The sequence below is a fragment of the Nerophis lumbriciformis genome, linkage group LG04, assembly GCF_033978685.3.
Source record: "Nerophis lumbriciformis linkage group LG04, RoL_Nlum_v2.1, whole genome shotgun sequence".
Lineage (NCBI taxonomy): Eukaryota > Metazoa > Chordata > Actinopteri > Syngnathiformes > Syngnathidae > Nerophis > Nerophis lumbriciformis.
Window position 1 is genome coordinate 30,219,869 of NC_084551.2, and position 20,039 is coordinate 30,239,907.

General features: G+C 40.9%; 1 protein-coding gene across 6 annotated transcripts in view; it reads right to left on the reverse strand.

Annotated features, from left to right (window-relative positions):
• Positions 1–20,039, reverse strand: part of ptprub (protein tyrosine phosphatase receptor type Ub) — a 531,315-nt gene that overhangs the window by 15,192 nt on the left and 496,084 nt on the right. For all 6 annotated transcript variants that reach the window (XM_061951982.1, XM_061951965.1, XM_061951958.1 and 3 more), the window contains one exon: positions 6,570–6,884. In XM_061951982.1, the coding sequence (XP_061807966.1) occupies positions 6,570–6,884 (315 nt within the window). The remainder of the gene's footprint in view (positions 1–6,569; positions 6,885–20,039) is intronic.

Sequence of the window (20,039 nt, forward strand, 5' to 3'; positions counted from 1 at the left end):
CAATACCATGGACCTGACAACCCACAAATTGTAAGAATATTCAAAAACAGTGAATGACATGACTCTGAAGATACAATGCTTGTTGGTGCTTGGCAGGATGAGTGTTTGAGAAACTGCTGATATGGAATTTTCATGCATAACCATGTCTGGGGTTTAGAGAAAACGAGCTGAGAAAAGAGAAAATATCTTTTGAGTGACAGTTTTTTGGGTCAAAATGGCAGAGGTCAGAGGAGAATATCCAGACCAAGTGAAGCTAAAAGACAGGAAAGTTACTCACTAAGACACTTTGAACTTCCAACGAATAGTATTTACTATAAATAACTCGACTGAGAGCAGCAAGAAAACCGATCACTGCAGCAAACTGCGCAACACAGGGAAACCTGCATATCTCAACGCCCCTCAGACTGGCTGTCTCACGTCATAAGCTGTTGTTGTCTAAAGCGGTTGTTGACATACAGTAGCTGAAACTAAAAATGAAACTAACCTTTGCTTGCATACAGTACTTAATTGTGACTTTGACCAGAGACATAAGGAGAATGGGCGATAATGAAGGATTTGTTGGTATTGTTTTAACACCGCAGCAAATCAGGGTGGATAACACGAGCGAGTGCAGCATGTTGCAGGTATTAGATCAGCGAGGTCAGGCTCTTGGGTAAAATCAGTATGCATATTGAAACAGTAGCCACGTGTACATGGACAACATTTTGCTCTGATCATCATTTGGATTAGAATGTTTCTGTGTACATGAACCCTAAAAATAATAATCTGATTATGACGTGCATAACCACTACTCAGTGGCCTAGTGGTTAGAGTGTCCGCCCTGAGATCGGTAGGTTGTGAGTTCAAACCCCGGCCGAGTCATACCAAAGACTATAAAAATGGGACCCATTACCTCCCTGCTTGGCACTCAGCATCAAGGGTTGGAATTGGGGGTTAAATCACCAAAATGATTCCCGGGCGCGGCCACCGCTGCTGCCCACTGCTCCCCTCACCTCCCAGGGGGTGATCAAGGGTGATGGGTCAAATGCAGAGAATAATCTCGCCACACCTAGTGTGTGTGTGACAATCATTGGTACTTTAACTTTAACTTTAACTTTATTTTCATGCATAACACCTCAAATCGGAATACTTTACTTTGACATGCGCAGAACCTAACATAAACGGAAAGATGTGTTATTATTTGTGCTATGGCACCATCTTTTGGACTTGCAGGTGCAGAAGAAGTATACTACCACTGTAAACAGACATGGAATTGTGCATTTCTGCTTGTCTGACGCTATTTATCATTGTTTCCTTCTGTTCACTACTTTAGTTTTACCTCTCTTTTTGAAATGGAGCTGTTTTGTGCTTTTTATTTTGTGATTATATACGGGTTGCGGCGCGTCTCTCTGTTACGACATTCTGTGTATGTGTTTAAGGCTTCCAGTTAGCACTTAAATTAGCTGTGATGTGGTGGATAAAACAGCTCCTTAAGACAACAACTGGATCCCTTGTTGTATTGTTACATCTACACATGACACTCCAGACCATACTTTTGTTTTTGCTAGTCTCGTTTTAAAGCAACAAACTCAACAGTATACAAAGCTACGTCTGTATGTTGAATGGGGGGGGGGGGGGGCGGCAGCAAGACAATCGCTTCATTCCGAGACTAATAAATGTAGTCCCTTTTCCACCACCAAAAAACAGCTGACATCAAAGACATGTGCAGTAAGGATAATTTCTGGTACTGTAAACACACCTAAGAGCTGTATCATTCCCCTGAAGGCACAGCGTCATAGTTTGGGTACACAAATGATACAAGTTACACACTTCTCAAGAAGATGGTTTGTCCCATTGATAGCCATTAAGGTTTTAGTTTGCGATCAAAATAATTGTGTGTATGTTTGGTGTCAGCAGTTAATGCCCAGCTCTTGTAGCTATAAAGAAAGACCAGGACTCTATAGACTTGAATCTTGACACTTTGATGTGAATACCTGAAACGCCTTTGGTCCAGACGTTTCTTGAATTCATAATGCACCAACAGGGTTTCCCCGACATGTAATTGGTCGTGCTGCACCGCCACAGCAAAATAAGACCCGCCACGCCTTAAACATATTTTATTTTTCAGTTGAAAACGAATTAAAGTAACATAATGTACTGTAACCTCCAGAAGAAGCCACACATAGTCAGACGCCTTTTTTAACTTTATTGCCAATCTTACGCTATCAACCGGACCAATTCCAACAGGCACACATGTCCTCATTCTCTATCAGTCCCTTTTCACTTCACATCAATCACACACAAACAAACATTTAAAACCGGCAGGTTGTTACAGTATGAATGTGCACTTTTGGCTAGTGAAGCATCAAAAATTTGGCCGCCGAAAAAAGACTTTGACCATCGTAACAGCAATGCTGAAACCGGATTTTGTGATGATGTAGGCAAGATGCACAGGAATGTCTGCAGAGAAAGACGCATGTCTGCAATGTGGACGTACATTAATAAATCTCATATAACTGCGGACATCCATCTACAAAATGTGCAATATGCAAATATTAAGAGAACAGTGGCGTCTTTTAAGGAGAGAAAGACCACTGGAGCAGCAGGGTGAAGCAAGTGTGACGTCAGTGAGTGTTTTGGGTCAGTAAAGGCTCGCAGCAGATCGCTGTTTGTCACGGACATCGGAGGAGAGAAGTAGAGTCCTAAACACAAGAATTGGGGGTTAAATCACCAAAAATTATTCCCGGGCGCGGCCATCGCTGCTGCTCACTGCTCCCCTCACCTCCCAGGGGGTGATCAAGGGTGATGGGTCAAATGCAGAGAATAATTTCGCCACACCTAGTGTGTGTGTGACAATCATGGGTACTTTAACTTAACTTTAACAAGTACTTTCAATAATAACACCCCAAAAAGATGCTTGATTTGTTGTTAGTCATTTTTAGTTAAAAAACTCACGCAGAGTCTGCAAACACAAACTGCAACCATTGGAAAATAGAGCGAAATGATATATTATAAAAAAACAAAAAATTCAAAAATACATATACTGTATATGAATGTTAAAAGGAAACTGCACTTTTTTGGGGAATTTTGCATAATCGTTCACAATCATTATGAAAGACATGGCGATGGATGGATTTTTCTTAATGCATTCTAAATATTAAATAAATGCGATCAAAAGTCAGCTTACAATGGAGCCTATGGGAGCCACGCAATTCCGCCTACAAAGCGCTTCAAAAACATCCAAACACCTCCATTGAGGTTTTATATACATGATGTAAGTATATATGTAATGTAGTAAGGGGCACAATTATAATAATATTTAATATTTACGTAATTTGATCATTTTAAGTATACGCGGCGGATTAATAGTTGGTAGAGTGGCCGTGCCAGCAATCGGAGGGTTGCTGGTTACTGGGGTTCAATCCCCACCTTCTACCATCCTAGTCACGTCCGTTGTGTCCTTGGGCAAGACACTTCACCCTTGCTCCTGATGGCTGCTGGTTAGCGCCTTGCATGGCAGCTCCCGCCATCAGTGTGTGAATGTGTGTGTGAATGGGTGAATGTGGAAATACTGTCAAAGCGCTTTGAGTACCTTGAAGGTAGAAAAGCGCTATACAAGTATAACCCATTTATCATTTATTTATTCATCACGTTTGCTTTTTTCCCAACCTAACTGTTTACTACTCACTGCAGACTTCATGAGAGCCAACAAACATAATAAAACATCACTTACTGTATATGGTCTGTTGTCATTAGGATGCCGACTGATAGGATGTTCATATATTCTCATTTAGATGAAGAATGACTCACAGTCAGAAAAGGGGGGTGAACTCAAGCACCTTGTCATGTTGCTCTCTTCATTGTCTCTAAATTGGCTGACAAAGTGTACCAACTTATCAAAGTCTTTTTTTAATTATTTTTATTTTATTTATAAATTCTTTTTTTTTTGTCCTGTCCAGCTTCTCAGGCAAATCATACAGTTGATGTAGATGCCCATATCGGCTGTTCAGATTTACTTTACAAAAGAGAAGTGTACGATACTTCTCTTGTTGCCTTATTTGTATTTGACTTTATTAAATGTAACCACTCACCCACTCTACGCCACACATGCTGTATGCCATCTGCCTTGAACAGTGAAAACCGGGATTCATCCGTGAAGAGAACACCTCTCCACCGCGCCAGACGCCATCGAATTTGCCCACTCAAGTCGGTTACGATAACGAACTGCAGTCAGGTCGAGACCACGATGAGAACGACGAGTATGCAGATGAGCTTCCCTGAGATGTTTTCTCACAGTTTGTGCAGAAATCATTTGGTTATGCAAACCAATTGCTTCAGCAGCTGCCCGGTTGACTAGTCTCAGACGATCATGGAGGTGCACCTCCTGGATGTGGAGGTCCTGGGCTGGTGGGGTTACACGTGGTCTGCAGTTGTGAGGCCGGTTGGATGTACTGCCTAATTATTTCAAACTCCTTTGGAGACGGCTTATGGTAGATAAATACATATTAAATTTACAGGCAACAGCTCTGGTGGACATTCCTGCAGTTAGCATGCCAACCGCACACTCCCTCAAATGTGTGATAAAACTACACATTTCAGAGTGGCCTTTTATCGTGGACAGCCTATAAGGTACACTTGTGCAATAATCATGCTGTTTAATCAGCATCTTGGCATGCCACATCTGTGAGGTGGGATGGAATATCTTGGCAAAGACGAAATGCTCACTAACACAGATTTAGACAGATTTGTGAACAATATTTGAGAGGAATAGGTCTTTGTGTATATAGTAAAAGTTTTAGATATTTGAGCAAAATCAATAGTGTTTCTTTTATATTTTTGTTTAGTGTATATTTCCAACATGAAAAGACATCTTTCATTGTTCATGTTCTTGCGTTTGACGCACCACGGCAAGTGTCAGTGTGGATAGGTTTCTGTTATCTAGACTGCGATTCAGAAACTGTGTTACAGATTATAGATGTGTGCTGCTGGTTCAAGACATCGCACACAGGTAGAAGCATGATAACATTAATGTGCAGAAAAACGATCGTCTCTGGTAAAAGCCCCGTATAGTACATGCAAAATCCTAATTTAAATAAGGCGGTCTGCACCACTTGGTAATTGTTAGTAAATTGTTAGTAAATCGGACGCAACACGCCCACTCATGATTTTTTGCACACACAGTTTCGCGCGTGGTGTTTTTTTCTTATTAAATTAGGCCCTTAGTATTGTGTGACGATCATCTAGACACCAATCTACACCTACACCACTGAGTTATAAATGATCGTTCTTTTATGAGGCATTGTCAATTCACATCAGAGAATTATAAATGCATATTAAAAAATGTTGATAACAAAAGTATAAAACATAGTAATTTATGGCTACATGCACACACATAATGTATCCCAATGGACAGCCCTCTATTTGTCATACATTATGTAAAGCATATAAAGAAGTTTCAATTCATTCAACAAACAAGGGAGTTTCTCATTATAAAATGCATAAAGGCAGCTGGTTGGGTCTAGCGGAAGGAGCTGATAGGTATATTTAATTTCATTTTGCACAAGAAAGTAAGTCACATTGGTTCCAGCAGCCATGAACAGCAGGGGGTGTCCAGGCAGTAAGCTGGTGTTATTAACAGCAGGGAATAAGAATGACGTGGGAGCTGTAATGTTCTTTATGAGATTTCAACGAGAAAGGAAGAGGGGGAAAACTCAAATCCCTCAAATTAACTCCACATCAGTGTTCCTAAAAGTCTTGTGACTAAAGTTGCCAAAAGGTCCAAAAAGGTTCTGCACTGCACTAAAAGAAACAAAAATATATATATATATTTTACACCTGCCGTCCCACTCCCCCACTTGCCAACCGGTTGACTCAACATATTGCAGGTATTGCATATGTATTTTTAGATGCCAGTAAAAGTGGAGAGATTGCAATGGGTTACATGTTTTAAACATTTTTAGGTCTGTATGAGAGACGCCTTTGGAAAAGAGTTGTCTGACTGATTTCATGGAAGATTAATGGTTTGGATTGAACAGACCTGTGAAACAATGAAATATGAATTTCACATTTTTACCCAGCCAAGTTAGAATACGCAAAAAAGTTGTGTTCCGTTTGTAAACGCAGTCTGTCTATTACCAAGTCTGGATTTTGAGCATGTGTTTCATTATCGCTTACATATTCAAAGTTTTTTGAAATTCCCTTCCACTTTCTTGCTATGTCACTAAACAGAATTAAAAATCCAGCAGGCAATCGCGCAGGAGGAGATAGAAGACATATGCTAGGAGATTGAAAAAGTGGGGCGCCAACAAAAAGAAGCCTGAGATGTGGCCGGAGGGCAGTGGAAGAGAAAAGAGGGAAAAGGAAAAAGTGGGGCGGGTGTTATCTAGTCGTGCTTTGAGATCAATGTGGTCAAGGATCAAAGCCTGACAAAATGGCATGAAGGAACTAATCCCACGCACATTGAGATGCAGAAAGAGCGATGGCAGAAAAAAGTATCCAGTAAAGAATTATGGAAAAGGGCCACTCATGAACAGAAACATTTTCCTATAACGCTAATCAATGATCAACAATACACAAGACTTTGACCTTACCCAGGCCGAGTTGGACTGATTCAGTTGGTTGAGCATTACCACAGCCGTGCAGCCGTAGTCGAAGATAAGCCTCCAGAAGTCCGCCGTGGTGCCGGGCAGAGGGTGAGGGGTCACAATGAAGGCAGCTTGCTGGTGGAAGCTGTCAGCCAGAGCAGCGTTGATGTAGTTGTTGCTCTCCCCCTCTGTTGTTACAAGGAAGGCCAAGGCCCGATCTGGTGGAAGAACATCCATGCTGCGATTCTTCTCTCGATTTCTGGGCAACAGGGCGATGCTACATTCCTCGACATCCAGGTGGGGTGTCACAGAGTTTAGCGTCTACAAATGATAAGGTAGGAAAAGAGTAAAGTAGTGAACAGACTGCACGGGGAAAAAATCATTATACAGGACTCAAGAATAAATTACTGTAGCTTCCTGACAACAAGCAATAACAATACCATTTTTCATAGATTTATAACTTCAAGGATACCGCGATACTGCATATTTTACTTTTATTCATTTCACAATAATAAGATGTGTAACTCTAGAAAAACACTGAGTAGACCGCAGATTTATACCAAGGTTGAAACTGTTAACAAAAAAAATATGATAAGTGTCATGATCCCACATGACAGCTTGTACTATTTTTGTTATTTTCCTGTGTTTAGTATTACTTCCTTTCCTGGTTAGGGATGGTCAATATGGCCTAAAATCTTTATTGTAATAAATATTGCTGCCTCCTTTCTAAATTCCTGCTAGACCTGAGTGTCTTATAGTCTGCCTGATACATAATAAAGGGCCCTCCTGCTTGTACTTTGCCTATATTTCTCTGCATCCTGGGATCACGCCAATAGCCGACATGCGGCATTGTAACACAGAGTGTCGTATTCGTGTTACTTTGTCCATTGATGCTAGCAATGATGTATGATGAGGGGATGGTACCATCCGGGATTCTGGGGTGGGAAGAACGGTTATAACGAGGCGCAAACATCCAAAAAAAGAAAGTTCTTCCTAACTCTTTTGAAATTACAAATACAACCTGATTTATGACGGATGAAGCTGACTGAAACATTTTTGATTTTAATGTGAGAGAAATGTTTAAACTCCTGCTGTCAAATTATTATTTTTTTCAAATCATATTAATCACACTTTTGTATTTGGGATAAATATGATTAATCATAGGTTATTTCTTGCTTGGATGATTTAACTACATTTTAAAAGAGCCCAATATTTGGACACAAATGCAGTTTTATTGTCAAAATGTCTTACAGATGTTTATAATGTGTTGCTCGAATGTTCTACATCATTTTCTCAAAACAGTTTTATCTAAAGTCCCATATCTGGGCGTATTTTGAAGCAACATTTGTCAGTGAGCACACCAGTGGGAGTCTCCTCATTTCTCTTTGCATGGGCGTATGTATTGACCTGATCACTGACCGTATAACAACCCGCCTTCAGGCAACCATCCGCAGTTAATGTAAAGGAGCATGCAAGGTCAAAATAAATGGCGTAATTAATATGCGTATATACATACCGTATTTTCCGCACTATAAAGTGCACCGGATTATGAGGCGCACCTTCAATGAATAGCCTATTTTAAAACTTTGTTCATATATAAGGTGCACCGCATTATAAGGCGCATAGAATAGACGCTACAGTAGAGGCTGGGGTTACTTTATGCATCCCGTAGTTGCGAGACCTGTTGTGGCTCAATATTGGTCCATGTATAAGGCGCACCGGATTATAAGGCGCACTGTCAGCTTTTGAGAAAATTGGAGGTTTTTAGGTGCGCCTTATAGTGCGGAAAATACGGTACATAATAATTGCGATACTTCTGTGAGTAATCACATGAGTAAACACGTTATTTTTGACAGCCCTAGTTCAAACCTCATTTTAACAAAAAACAAAAAAATATTCAACAAAAATGACAAAAAAATGTTTACCTTTCTTTTGGAACATTGTTTTAGTTAACAGTTCTTGTTTTAGGATGTAAGATGATGATGTGTACCATTTTTAATTATTGGGCAAGTTAATTGATTGAATTATGACTCAAAATAAAAAACAACATTTTTAAACAAAAGCAACAAATTGTCATTTGCGTTTGTGTTTTAAAAGTTCTTTTCAGTGGTGGGACGTCAGGGCCAGCAAGAACTTCTCTGCTGGCTTAACATAACCAGAAATCATGATCATAATTAAAGATACAAGTAATTTTTTATTTACTTTCCCTAAATATCTAAAATTATTCATATTAATTTCATGTCATATTTTGCTCCTTCCAGTGCTGTTGTTTTTAGTTTAGAGTTTTTATCCAATCAGAATTCAGCTAGCTTATGTTGCCATGCTGTATCAAATCTGCCCAAAGCCTTCAGAATCAACAATGCGGGCGTCTATGCACTGTAAGTGAACGGGCACATACAGTTGATGGACAGTTGCGATAGCCAATCAGATCTTGCGTTGTTGACAGTAAGGCCTTCTAGATGGCCTCACGTTGAACGTGACATTTACGCGTCCTGTGATTGGATACTCATCGGGACCGTTAGCAGATGAATTTGAGAACACATAGAGTTGAGAGACAGTTGCGATTGCCAATCAGATCAGACCATCTGCTCCTTTCTGATAATGCAAATGTATAAGAAACAAAAAAACAATGATAGTGTCAACTGTATATGGCTTGTATATATGCATTTTCATTAAAAGGAATAAAAAGAAATGAAATGAGATCACAAATTGTTGACAGTAGCCTATCTCGGTAGTCTGATGTTAACAAGACTGTGATTGGATGCTCACTTGTCATTCCAAAGTGATTATCCAATCACAAATTGCAATTTTAGCAGGAAGCAGGAAGTGTTGACCCACAAAGAAGCAGAACAAAACGTTGATTAGGTGGCAGATATATATTTGCAAGGCCATTTTCAAGAAGGATATTTAAAGAGAAACTAAATCTTTTGAGACGATGTCGGCGATGAAATGGGGAAATGCCCGCCATTTCCACTTGAATAAACCGACTACGAGGGGTTATACGGCGTCAAATGGGTGCTACAAATTGTGAGTTGAATTATTTTATTTCTTTATTTTTTTCACGTTTAATATGTTTTTTGCAATTTGAAAATTTGACAGTACCACATAAGATATGTTTCAATTGCTGATGCGGGTTTATTGAAAATAACCCATTCTGTACACTGTTGATGTGTTTCAATGAACAGTAGGGCGTAAATGTGTCCCTGTATAGTATTTCTCCAGCAATGGTCATGTGGTGACATACATGATGGTATTTTGAGAGGTATTCTTTGAAGTCGGACATCACTGAAGGCCTAGGTGGGAAACGCACAGCCCGCCACTGGTCCCTTTTCTGGTTCATATAGAAGATGATGTGATACGACATGAATATACTATGTACTGTGACTCTGGAGTGAGTAGAACAGTTTTGACTGACACAAGAGTGTGTGTGTGTGTGTGTGTGTGTGTGTGTGTAGGGGGGGTGACAACAACAACATTTGTATTTCTCTTTGTTTGTCTAACTATTTTGTTAGTTGCAGGTTAGTGCTGGTTTTTCTGTTTGTATGTTAAGCAGTGCACATCCTGATCCGTGAAGGATAATGCACACTGTATAATTTCTTATTATGAAGTGGTTGGAATAATTTCAACATGACACATATGGCAAAGAGAGAACATACATTATGTTAACAAAAGTGAATGTCGCAGGCAGTGTTGGGTTAGTTACTGAAAACCAGTAACTGGTTACAGTTACTAGTTACTTTATTTCAAAAGTAACTCAGTTACTAACTCAGTTACTTAAACCAAAAAGTAATGCGTTACTGTGAAAAGTAACTATTTAGTTACTTATATTTTTATTTTTATTTTTTTAAGGCCCCATTTAATGCCCTTTTAGCCTTCATTTTAGTACTGTTATTGCACTGGAGAATAATACAATCTGTTGATCAACTTGACATGCATTTGCATCACTGAACTCTGCTAAGCAATGTGCTCTACATACAACACACAAAGACAAAGATATGTTTTAAAGGGCCAATTTGTTTCAGACCAGAACAAATTGACAAAACTATTTTAAATAGCTGCAACTTAACATACATAAGTAACAAACAGCATAATAACAACATAGCTGTAAAACAAGAAAGGCACACACTACATACATAAAGCCTAACCAGGTGTTTTTTTATCTCAAGGAATTCAGAAATAAAATCATGTCTGAAGCCCAGAACACTCTACACATTTCCCCACTTAGTTTAGAGAAAAGGAAATATTAGCCTGGCCCACTAGTATCCCTCTTTAGGTTTGTGAACTTTATAGTCTAAACATTTAGAGTGATGTGATAATCAAACACTCTAAAAGTCTAAAATGAAAGAGTATATAAGATAATTGACAGAGTGTGTGTACCTTCAGTGTGCAGTGCCTCATTAAAATCCAGCCGCTGTTGGAGGTGGAGGTGAAGTGTGTCTCTCTTTACTAGCTTCGTCGAAGCATGTTGTTTTTGTAGCTGTTTCAGCATATTTGAAACTTACATTCAACTAAAATGTTCTTTTCTTTGTGGTCGATAAAAGAAACGTACTGAAAATATCTCCATTTTAAGAAACTCGGCTTCGGGGTTCGCCATGACGTCTTGATAGTAGACACAGACACGCCCCCTCCCACACACACACACACACACACACGTACACACAGACAGCGCGCGGCGCGCCTCTTTTTTGTCGCCTCTTCAGCAGCGCTGCAACACTCAGATCTTCTCAGTTTCTAGCCGATACTACATAAAAAATAACGCAAAATAACGCAGTAACGCATCATGTAGTAACGGTAACTGAGTTACTGAATATAAAAAATAACGCGTTAGTCGGCGGTAACTAGTAATCTAACGCGTTATTTTTTATATTCAGTAACTCAGTTACCGTTACTACATGATGCGTTACTGCGTTATTTTGCGTTATTTATACTTTGTAACGCGTTAGTCCCAACACTGGTCGCAGGGTACTTTTTTTGATATTTGGAGAAATAATTTACTGTAGGACGGGGCTATTCAGCTGGTGCACCACGGGCAAGACCTGTGCAAGGAATGACATCAGATTGCCCGCAAGTTCAGTAAAAAAATATTGGAAGACACAAACATATTGGCAGCAGATTTCTAATAACACGGAAACACTGTCATACATGCAGATGATCTTTGACTAGCTTTTTTGCAGTAGGGCCTTATAAACAGCAGAGAACACCAAATTTCGTAACAGAGACAAATTAAATAGAGCAAAAATCAAATGTCAACTGTTCTCAAGTATATATAAAATATGAATAATCGTACAGGGAGAAGTCCAGCCCCCCTGGACCTTAGCTTTCTGAAAATGTGGCCCTCAACACAATTAAAGTTGAATAGCCCTGCTGCAGGAATAGGAATCCACTATTTGCAGTCTTGGGATAGGGGAGCAATTCCACAGTGACTCAAACTCTTCTATTATTATTTTATTCAAACATTTCCCCAGAATGTAACATGTCTCACTCTAAATGTAGGCAGAGTTTATAAGGAGATGGGATTTGCCATTTTTGTGTCATCCAGCTACAAACCAAGCAAAAGTAGCGATGTAACAACTTTAAGTAATAGAAAGTACATTCGTTAACACACAATATCAATAATACAACTAAGCAAGTGGTTTCCTCTGTGCTGGTAGAAAGCGGTGAGCCTATTGGGTGAGGGGGATGCTTTCAACAACAGTCACAGTGGGATGGGAGCACAGCATCAATGCAAGGCATGTTTGTAATTAGCGTGTCACACTAGCTGCACATGTTCCTAATCCCAAACATACATCCTTCATAATTCCTATGTAGAACATAAGGATAAAACCGCATCAAATTAAAGGAAGCGCATGAGCCTTCCCCGGCATCCCTTTGAAATGTTAAACCTAGAATGAGTGCGGCTGGTGGGCTATGAAAGCGCTGCAGCGGCAGGAGAAGGAGGGGGAGGAGGAGGAGGAGGAAGCTGCGTATGAGGCAAGAGTAGCATGTGAGAACACAGCTGGTTCTCTTCTCTCCTTATCAACACCTCATAAAAATGTGCAGCGGCCGCCTCGCTAGCAACCAAAAGATTTTAATACAGTCACACAGTGAAGTGGCACTATCATAATCCCGCACAAACACTCTGCACACGTCTGTGCATGCACACACAAATAAGCTCGTTAAACTACTTCCTGCTCTCTTTGTTCATTTCAAAATGTCTCTGTTCTTTAGACATTTTATACAGTGGAGCAGCTGTCAGTCTACGCATCCCTATCTATTGTTTCAACTCAAACTACTATATATAATAATCAACATAAGCTATGCTATATGGACCCAGATAAAGCACCTTCACATACACATTAGGTTTTTTTGGTTAAAGGGGAACATTATTACCAGACCTATGTAAGCGTCAATATATATACAACGTGACGTCACATCAGGAAGCAATGCGCCATTTTCTCAAACACCGAGTCAAATCAGCTCTGTTATTTTCCGTTTTTTCGACTGTTTTCCGTACCTTGGAGACATCATGCCTCGTCGGTGTGTTGTCGTAACAACACGAACAGGGACGGATTCAAGTTGCACCAGTGGCCCAAAGATGCGAAAGTGGCAAAAAATTGGACGTTTGTTCCGCACACTTTACCGACGAAAGCTATGCTACGACAGAGATGGCAAGAATGTGTGGATATCCTGCGACACTCAAAGCAGATGCATTTCCAACGATAAAGTCAAAGAAATCTGCCGCCAGACCCCCATTGAATCTGCCGGAGTGTGTGAGCAATTCAGGGACAAAGGACCTCGGTAGCACGGCAAACAATGGCGGCAGTTTGTTCCCGCAGACGAGCGAGCTAAACCCGCTGGATGTCTTGGCTCACACCGTCCCTTATGCCACCGAAAATGATCAAGAGAAGAATATCGACCCTAGCTTCCCTGGCCTGCTGACATGAGGGTATGTCTACAGAATATATTAATTGATGAAAATTGGGCTGTCTGCACTCTCAAAGTGCATGTTGTTGCCAAATATATTTCATATGCTGTAAACCTAGTTCATAGTTGTTAGTTTCCTTTAATGCCAAACAAACACATACCAATCGTTGGTTAGAAGGCGATCGCCGAATTCGTCCTCGCTTTCTCCCGTGTCGCTGGCTGTCTTGTCGTTTTCGTCGGTTTCGCTTGCATACGGTTCAAATCGATATGGCTCAATAGCTTCAGTTTCTTCTTCAATTTCGTTTTTGCTACCTGCTTCCACACTGCAACCATCCGTTTCAATACATGCGTAATCTGTTGAATCGCTTAAGCCGCTGAAATCTGAGTCTGAATCCGAGCTAATGTCGCTATTAGAGATGCGCGGATAGGCAAATATTTCATCCGCAACCGCATCAGAAAGTCGTCAACCATCCGCCATCCACCCGATGTAACGTTTGATCAGAACTGCATCCGCCTGCCATCCGCCCGGTATATCTAATATAGACGATGCAAGGCATTAGTGAGGCACCTGCCAACTACTCCGGTTTTCCCGTAATTCGTACGGTTTTCATCAACCTATTCCGGGTTACGGGTGCAGTGATAAAAAATACGGTTTTTCATTAATTTAAAAAAAAAAGGGTGAAAACTACGCGAATTGCACCTTGTGCAGACAAGATTTTTCGATCGGACACGGAGGAATTAGCGATGTAAAAGACCACTTTGGGACAAAAAAACACAAGTCTAATGCCGTTGCTAGCGATACAAGTGGAAAACTTTCAACGTTTTTCGTCGCCCAAACAGATTCTTTGGATGTGATTAAATGCCGAAGTTTTATTTACGGAGGCAATAATTGAGCATGGACTTCCAATCGCACTGGCTGATCACATGGGACAGTTACATGTTTGTAATGCAACCTTTGAAAATCATTACGCGGTGATCGCGGTCCCAAAAATAAACTTTTCTTGCATGATAATGTCCAGAAAGAATTCGCTTTATATTACTATAGAGTCCTTTTAACGAATGAGTTTGATGGTTTATCACAAACCTTAAATGAAAGAAGTCCTTTCTTCTCCTGCACCTGCATGCACTTTGGCCTTGCCTCGTGTTTGGTGCGCAATCCTGTCGGCTGTATTTCACAGCACGACATACTGTTAAAAGTGTTTATACTATTTATGCTTTCAAGTCCAAGTTAAAGAAATCTTGTTAAATGTTGACAGCATAACTACCAAAATACAGAAGTATGTCCTTAATATTTTTGCAGTGCTATTTCTGTTGAAAAGTTCAAATGATTACATTAGAGATGTGATGTGCCACTTTTCAAAGTGTCTGATGGCTTAAATTAATTTTCATTAATTTTTCATATTTTGAATTCTTTTGAAAGGCTTACAAAAAAACTACATTTGAATTGTAATTCCATGCTATTGACAGGACTATTAATTTTAATGAAGTTAGCTTACCATGTTTACAGTATGATAATTGTGATAGAAATGTGAATTTTAGGCACAGAATATTTTTTACAATTGAACAAGGCAGTAGATTATACAAGCTTGGACAGAAAGTTAATAATGACACCAATTTTTTTTTTTATGGAATTGTTTAGTACTGTTTTACCATTTGTTTACTGTAAAAAGTGTTTATACTGTTTATACTTTCAATTAACAAATTGAAGTCTTGTGAAAGGTTGACAGGATAACTGGCATTAACTGTCAAAATAATTTCAAACTATTGAAGTTAGCTTACAGAATAAACATGTCAATCAACCCATATGATTTTTGCTGTAATATTTTTGTTTTGAAAAGTCACTGTGACTGATAGAAAAGTGATGGTTTTAGCAACATTTTAACCTGTCTGAATGCTAATACCGTATTTTCCGCACTATAAGGCGCACCGGATTATTAGCCGCACCTTCTATGAATTACATATTTCATAATTTTGTCCACCAATAAGCCGCCCCGGACTAAAAGCCGCGCCTACGCTGCGCTAAAGTGAATGTCAAAAAAACGCTGCGCTAAAGTGAATGTCAAAAAAACAGTCAGATAGTTCAGTCAAACTTTAATAATATATTGAAAACCAGCGTTCTAACAACTCTGTCCCAAAATGTACGCAAATGTGCAATCACAAACATAGTAAAATTCAAAATGGTGTAGAGCAATAGTAACATAATGTTGCTCGAACGTTAATGTCACAACACACAAAATAAACATAGCGCTCACCTTCTGAAGTTATTCTTCATTCGTAAATCCTTCGAATTCTTCGTCTTCGGTGTCCGAATTGAAAAGTTGCGCAAGCGTGGGATCCAAAATGGCCGGTTCCGTCTCGTAGAAGTCATCGGGAGTCAGTGTCGCTGTTGTTCTGTGAATCCTGCCTTCCGGAAAGCTCGGACCACAGTTGTGACCGAAATATCTGCCCAAGCATTTACGATCCACTGGCAAATGTTGGCGTATGTCGTCCGAGGCTGTCTGCCCGTCTTAGTGAAGGTGTGTTCGCCTTCGGAGCTGTGTGAAAAAAGCCACCCGGCCTCTTCGCGTAAACTTCCCTTAACCACTCGCTCATCTTTTCTTCATCCATCCATCCCTTCGAGTTAGCTTTTATGATGACGCCGGCTGGAAAGGTCTCTTTTGGCAAGGTCTTCCTTTTGAATATCACCATGAGTGGAAGTTAGCATGGCAAGCTAGAACCACAGTGAAGGATGACTTCTCATTCCCTGTGGAGCGAATATTCACCGTACGTGCTCCCGTTCCACAGTGCGGTTCAGTTGCTGTGAAATACGGTAGTAATCCGTGTGCGGATGGAGAGATTGCGTCTTTTTATGAACCGGATCGTTTAGTAGGCATTTTGTGGTCTTTACAGATGTAAACAGGAAATGAAACGTACGGTGATATCCGCGCGTTTTTTCTTCTTCTTCCGGGGGCGGGTGAAGCGCTTCCTGTTCTATGGGGGCGGGTGCTTTCCTTGGCGGTTGCTTGCGTAGAAGAAGAAGCGCTTCCTGTTCTACCGGGAAAAAAGATGGCGGCTGTTTACCGAAGTTGCGAGACCGAAACTTTATGAAAATGAATCGTAATAAAGCGCACCGGGTTATTAGGCGCACTGTCAGCTTTTGAGAAAAATTGTGGTTTTTAGGTGCGCCTTATAGTGCGGAAAATACGGTAATCATTTTGCGTCGGGGGGCGAAGCCCTGAACCCTCCACCAGGACTTTGTCCTGGACCTACCGGGGCCTGCGGCCCTTGGACCCTGGCTACTAGGTTTTTCTGATTTCAAAAGTTGGCAGGTATGGTGAGGTTATAAAGCTTTTGCCTGTTAAAGAAAGGAGACTGATCCAATGCAGTACAGTCTTTCGCGTGCCACGCTGTCACGACCCAGACGCACACCAGTGCGCAATCATATGGGAGCCGCGCGGAGCGCACTGCGCGCGGAGTGACCCCTGTTACGCGCCCCCGGCAACAGGGGTGGCGGGCAGGTAAGCTGCGCGGGCGGAGCGCGCGGAGTGACCCATGTTACGAGCCCCCGGCCACGGGGGTGGCGGGCAGGTAAGCTGCTTACCTGCTGCGCGTGACGCCGGCCGCGGCGAAGGCGGACGAGGCGGGGTGTCGGTGCGGTGGGCGCGGTAGTGACCCTGGACGTGCGTCGGGCCCTTCTCGCGGATCGCCTCAGCTACGGCTCCCGGTGGGGCCCTCTCGGGGGAAGGGGCCTCGGTCCCGGACCCCGGCGAGGCGTCCCTTCTCCGCTCCGTAAAAGTGTCCATCTCTTTTCTTTTCTTTTTCTTCTGTTGTGGCATATGCAGCAGGTGCCTGCTCGTTTTTCGTATGTGGGTAACAACATTTAACTATGTATATATATTTCCGAATTGGTTTAACTGCCACCCGCAAAAAAAAAATAATAAATAAATAAATAAAAAATCTAATTGATCCGCCTGACCCGACCCGCACGCGGATAAAATCTTATTTTTTTAAATTTCATCCGCCCGATCCGCGGATAATCCGCGGACTCCGCGGTTGTGCCCGCAAACCGCGCATCTCTAGTCGCTATAGCTCGCTGTTCTATGCGCCATGTTTGTTTGTGTTGGCTTCACTATGTGACGTCACAGGAAAATGGACGGGTGTATATAACGATGGTTAAAATCAGGCACTTTGAAGCTTTTTTTAGGGATATTGCGTGATGGGTAAAATTTTTAAAAAAAACTTCGAAAAATATAATAAGCCACTGGGAACTGATTTTTAATGGTTTTAACCCTTCTGAAATTGTGATAATGTTCCCCTTTAAGATTATACAGAATCAGCCTGAAGAATGTTGACACAACTTGGTGGTACATTGGGGCATGAAGACATTTCAGTTACACATACATTTTTGATAACAAAACTCCCACAATTTGGAACCGATCCTAATTACTTCAGTTAATTTATTTACCCATCAGAAAAAGTAGTACTCTCTGAGCATTTACAATACTGAACAAAAATAAAAACACTTTTGTTTTGAACTCAAAGATGTACAACTTTTACTATATACACAAACGACCCATTCCTCCCAAATATTGTTTCACAAATCTGTCTAAATCTGTGTTAGTGAGTACTTATTCTTTGCCAGGATAATCCATCCCACCTCACAGTTGTGGCATACCAAGATGCTGATTAAGCAACATGTTTGTAGCACAGGTGTGCCTTAAGCTGCCCACAGTAAAAGGTCACAGAAATGTGCAGTTTTGCTCTATTGGGGCCTTGGGGGGGATCAGAAAAGCAGTCAGTATCTGGTGTGACCACCATTTGCCTCATACAGTGCAACACATCTCCTTCGCATAGAGTTGATCAGGTTTTTGATTGTGGCCTGTGGAATGTTGGTCCACTCCTCTTCAATGGCTATGCCAAGTTGCTGGAACTGGAACTGTATACGCCAATCCACTGCATCCCAAACATGCTCAATGGGTGACATGTCTGGTGAATATGCTGGCCATGCAAGAGCTGGGATGTGTTCAGCTTGCAGGAATTGTGTACAGATCCTTGCAACATGAGGCCGTGCATTGTCATTATGCAACATGAGGTGATGGTCTTGGGTGAATGGCACAACAATGGGCTCAGGATCTCGTCACGGTGTTTCTGTGCATTCAAAATGCCATCAATAAAATGCACTTGCGTTCATTGTCCATAACATATGCCTGCCCATACCATAACCCCACTCCCACCAAGGGGTACTCGATTCACAACGTTGACGTCAGCAAACCGCTCTCCCACACAACACCACACACGCAGTCTGCCATTTTCCCTGAACAGTGAAAACTGGAATTCATCTGTAAAGAGAACACTTCTCCAACGTGCCAGACGCCATCGAATATGAGCATTTGCCCACTCAAGTCGGTAACAACGACAAACTGCAGTCGGGTCAAGACCCCGATGAGAACGACGAGCACGCAGATGAGCTTCCCTTTGACGGTTTCTCAAAGTTTTTGCAAAAATTCTTTGGTCATGCAAACTAATTGTTGCGGCAGCTGTCCGGTTGGCTGGTCTCAAATGATCATGGAGGTGCACCTGCTGGATGTGAATGTCTTGGGCTGGTGTGGTTACACGTGGTCTGCGGCTGTAAGGCCGGTTGGATGTACTGCCAGATTCTCTTAAACGTCTTTGGAATTGGCTTATGGTCGAGAAATTAATATTAAATTCACGGCAACAGCTCTGGTGGACGTTCCTGCAGTCATCATGCCAACTGCACGCTCACTCAAAACTTGCAACATCTGTGGTATTGTGTTGTGTGATAAAACTGCACATTTAAGAGTGGTCTTTTATTGTGGGCAGCCTAAGGCACACCTGTGCAGTAATCATGCTGTTTAGTCAGCATCTTGATTTGCCACACCTGTGATGTGATATATTATATTTTATATATATATATATATATATATATATATATATATATATATATATATATATATATATATATATATATATATATACACACACACACACACACACATACATGCATATATATTTTTATATTGTAAAGTGATTCAAACTGATTACACTAAAGTGAAGTATGTTTTTTTTTCCTTTTGTTTCCTAATTTACTTTTTGTTCTTTATTAAAATGATTCAAGAAAAAATATGGTATTCAGTAACAGTTTCGTTTTTAAATCAAGCAGAGTCAAACAAATATGGAATCACTAAATACATTTGAGAAAAATTATGGAATCATAAAAAATAAACAAAAAACACTACAACACACAACTAGCATTTTGTCGCACCAGCTCATTCTTTTACAACAGCTTACAGTCTCTGAGGCATGGACTTAACGAGTGACAAACAGTACTCAATCTCCAACTTTCTATGCTGTTGTCAGATCGGCTTTGCAGGTTAGAGTCGTGCCATGGACTATTTTCTTTCATTTTCACCACACATTTTACATTGGATTGAAATCTGGACTATTTGCAGGCTGGGATAGGCTCCGCGACCCTGAGAGGGACAAGCGGTAAAATGGATGGATGGATGGATGGATGGACATTGACCTAAAGTATATTTCTTCAAGAAAAGTTATTGCAGTTTTTGCTCCATGGCA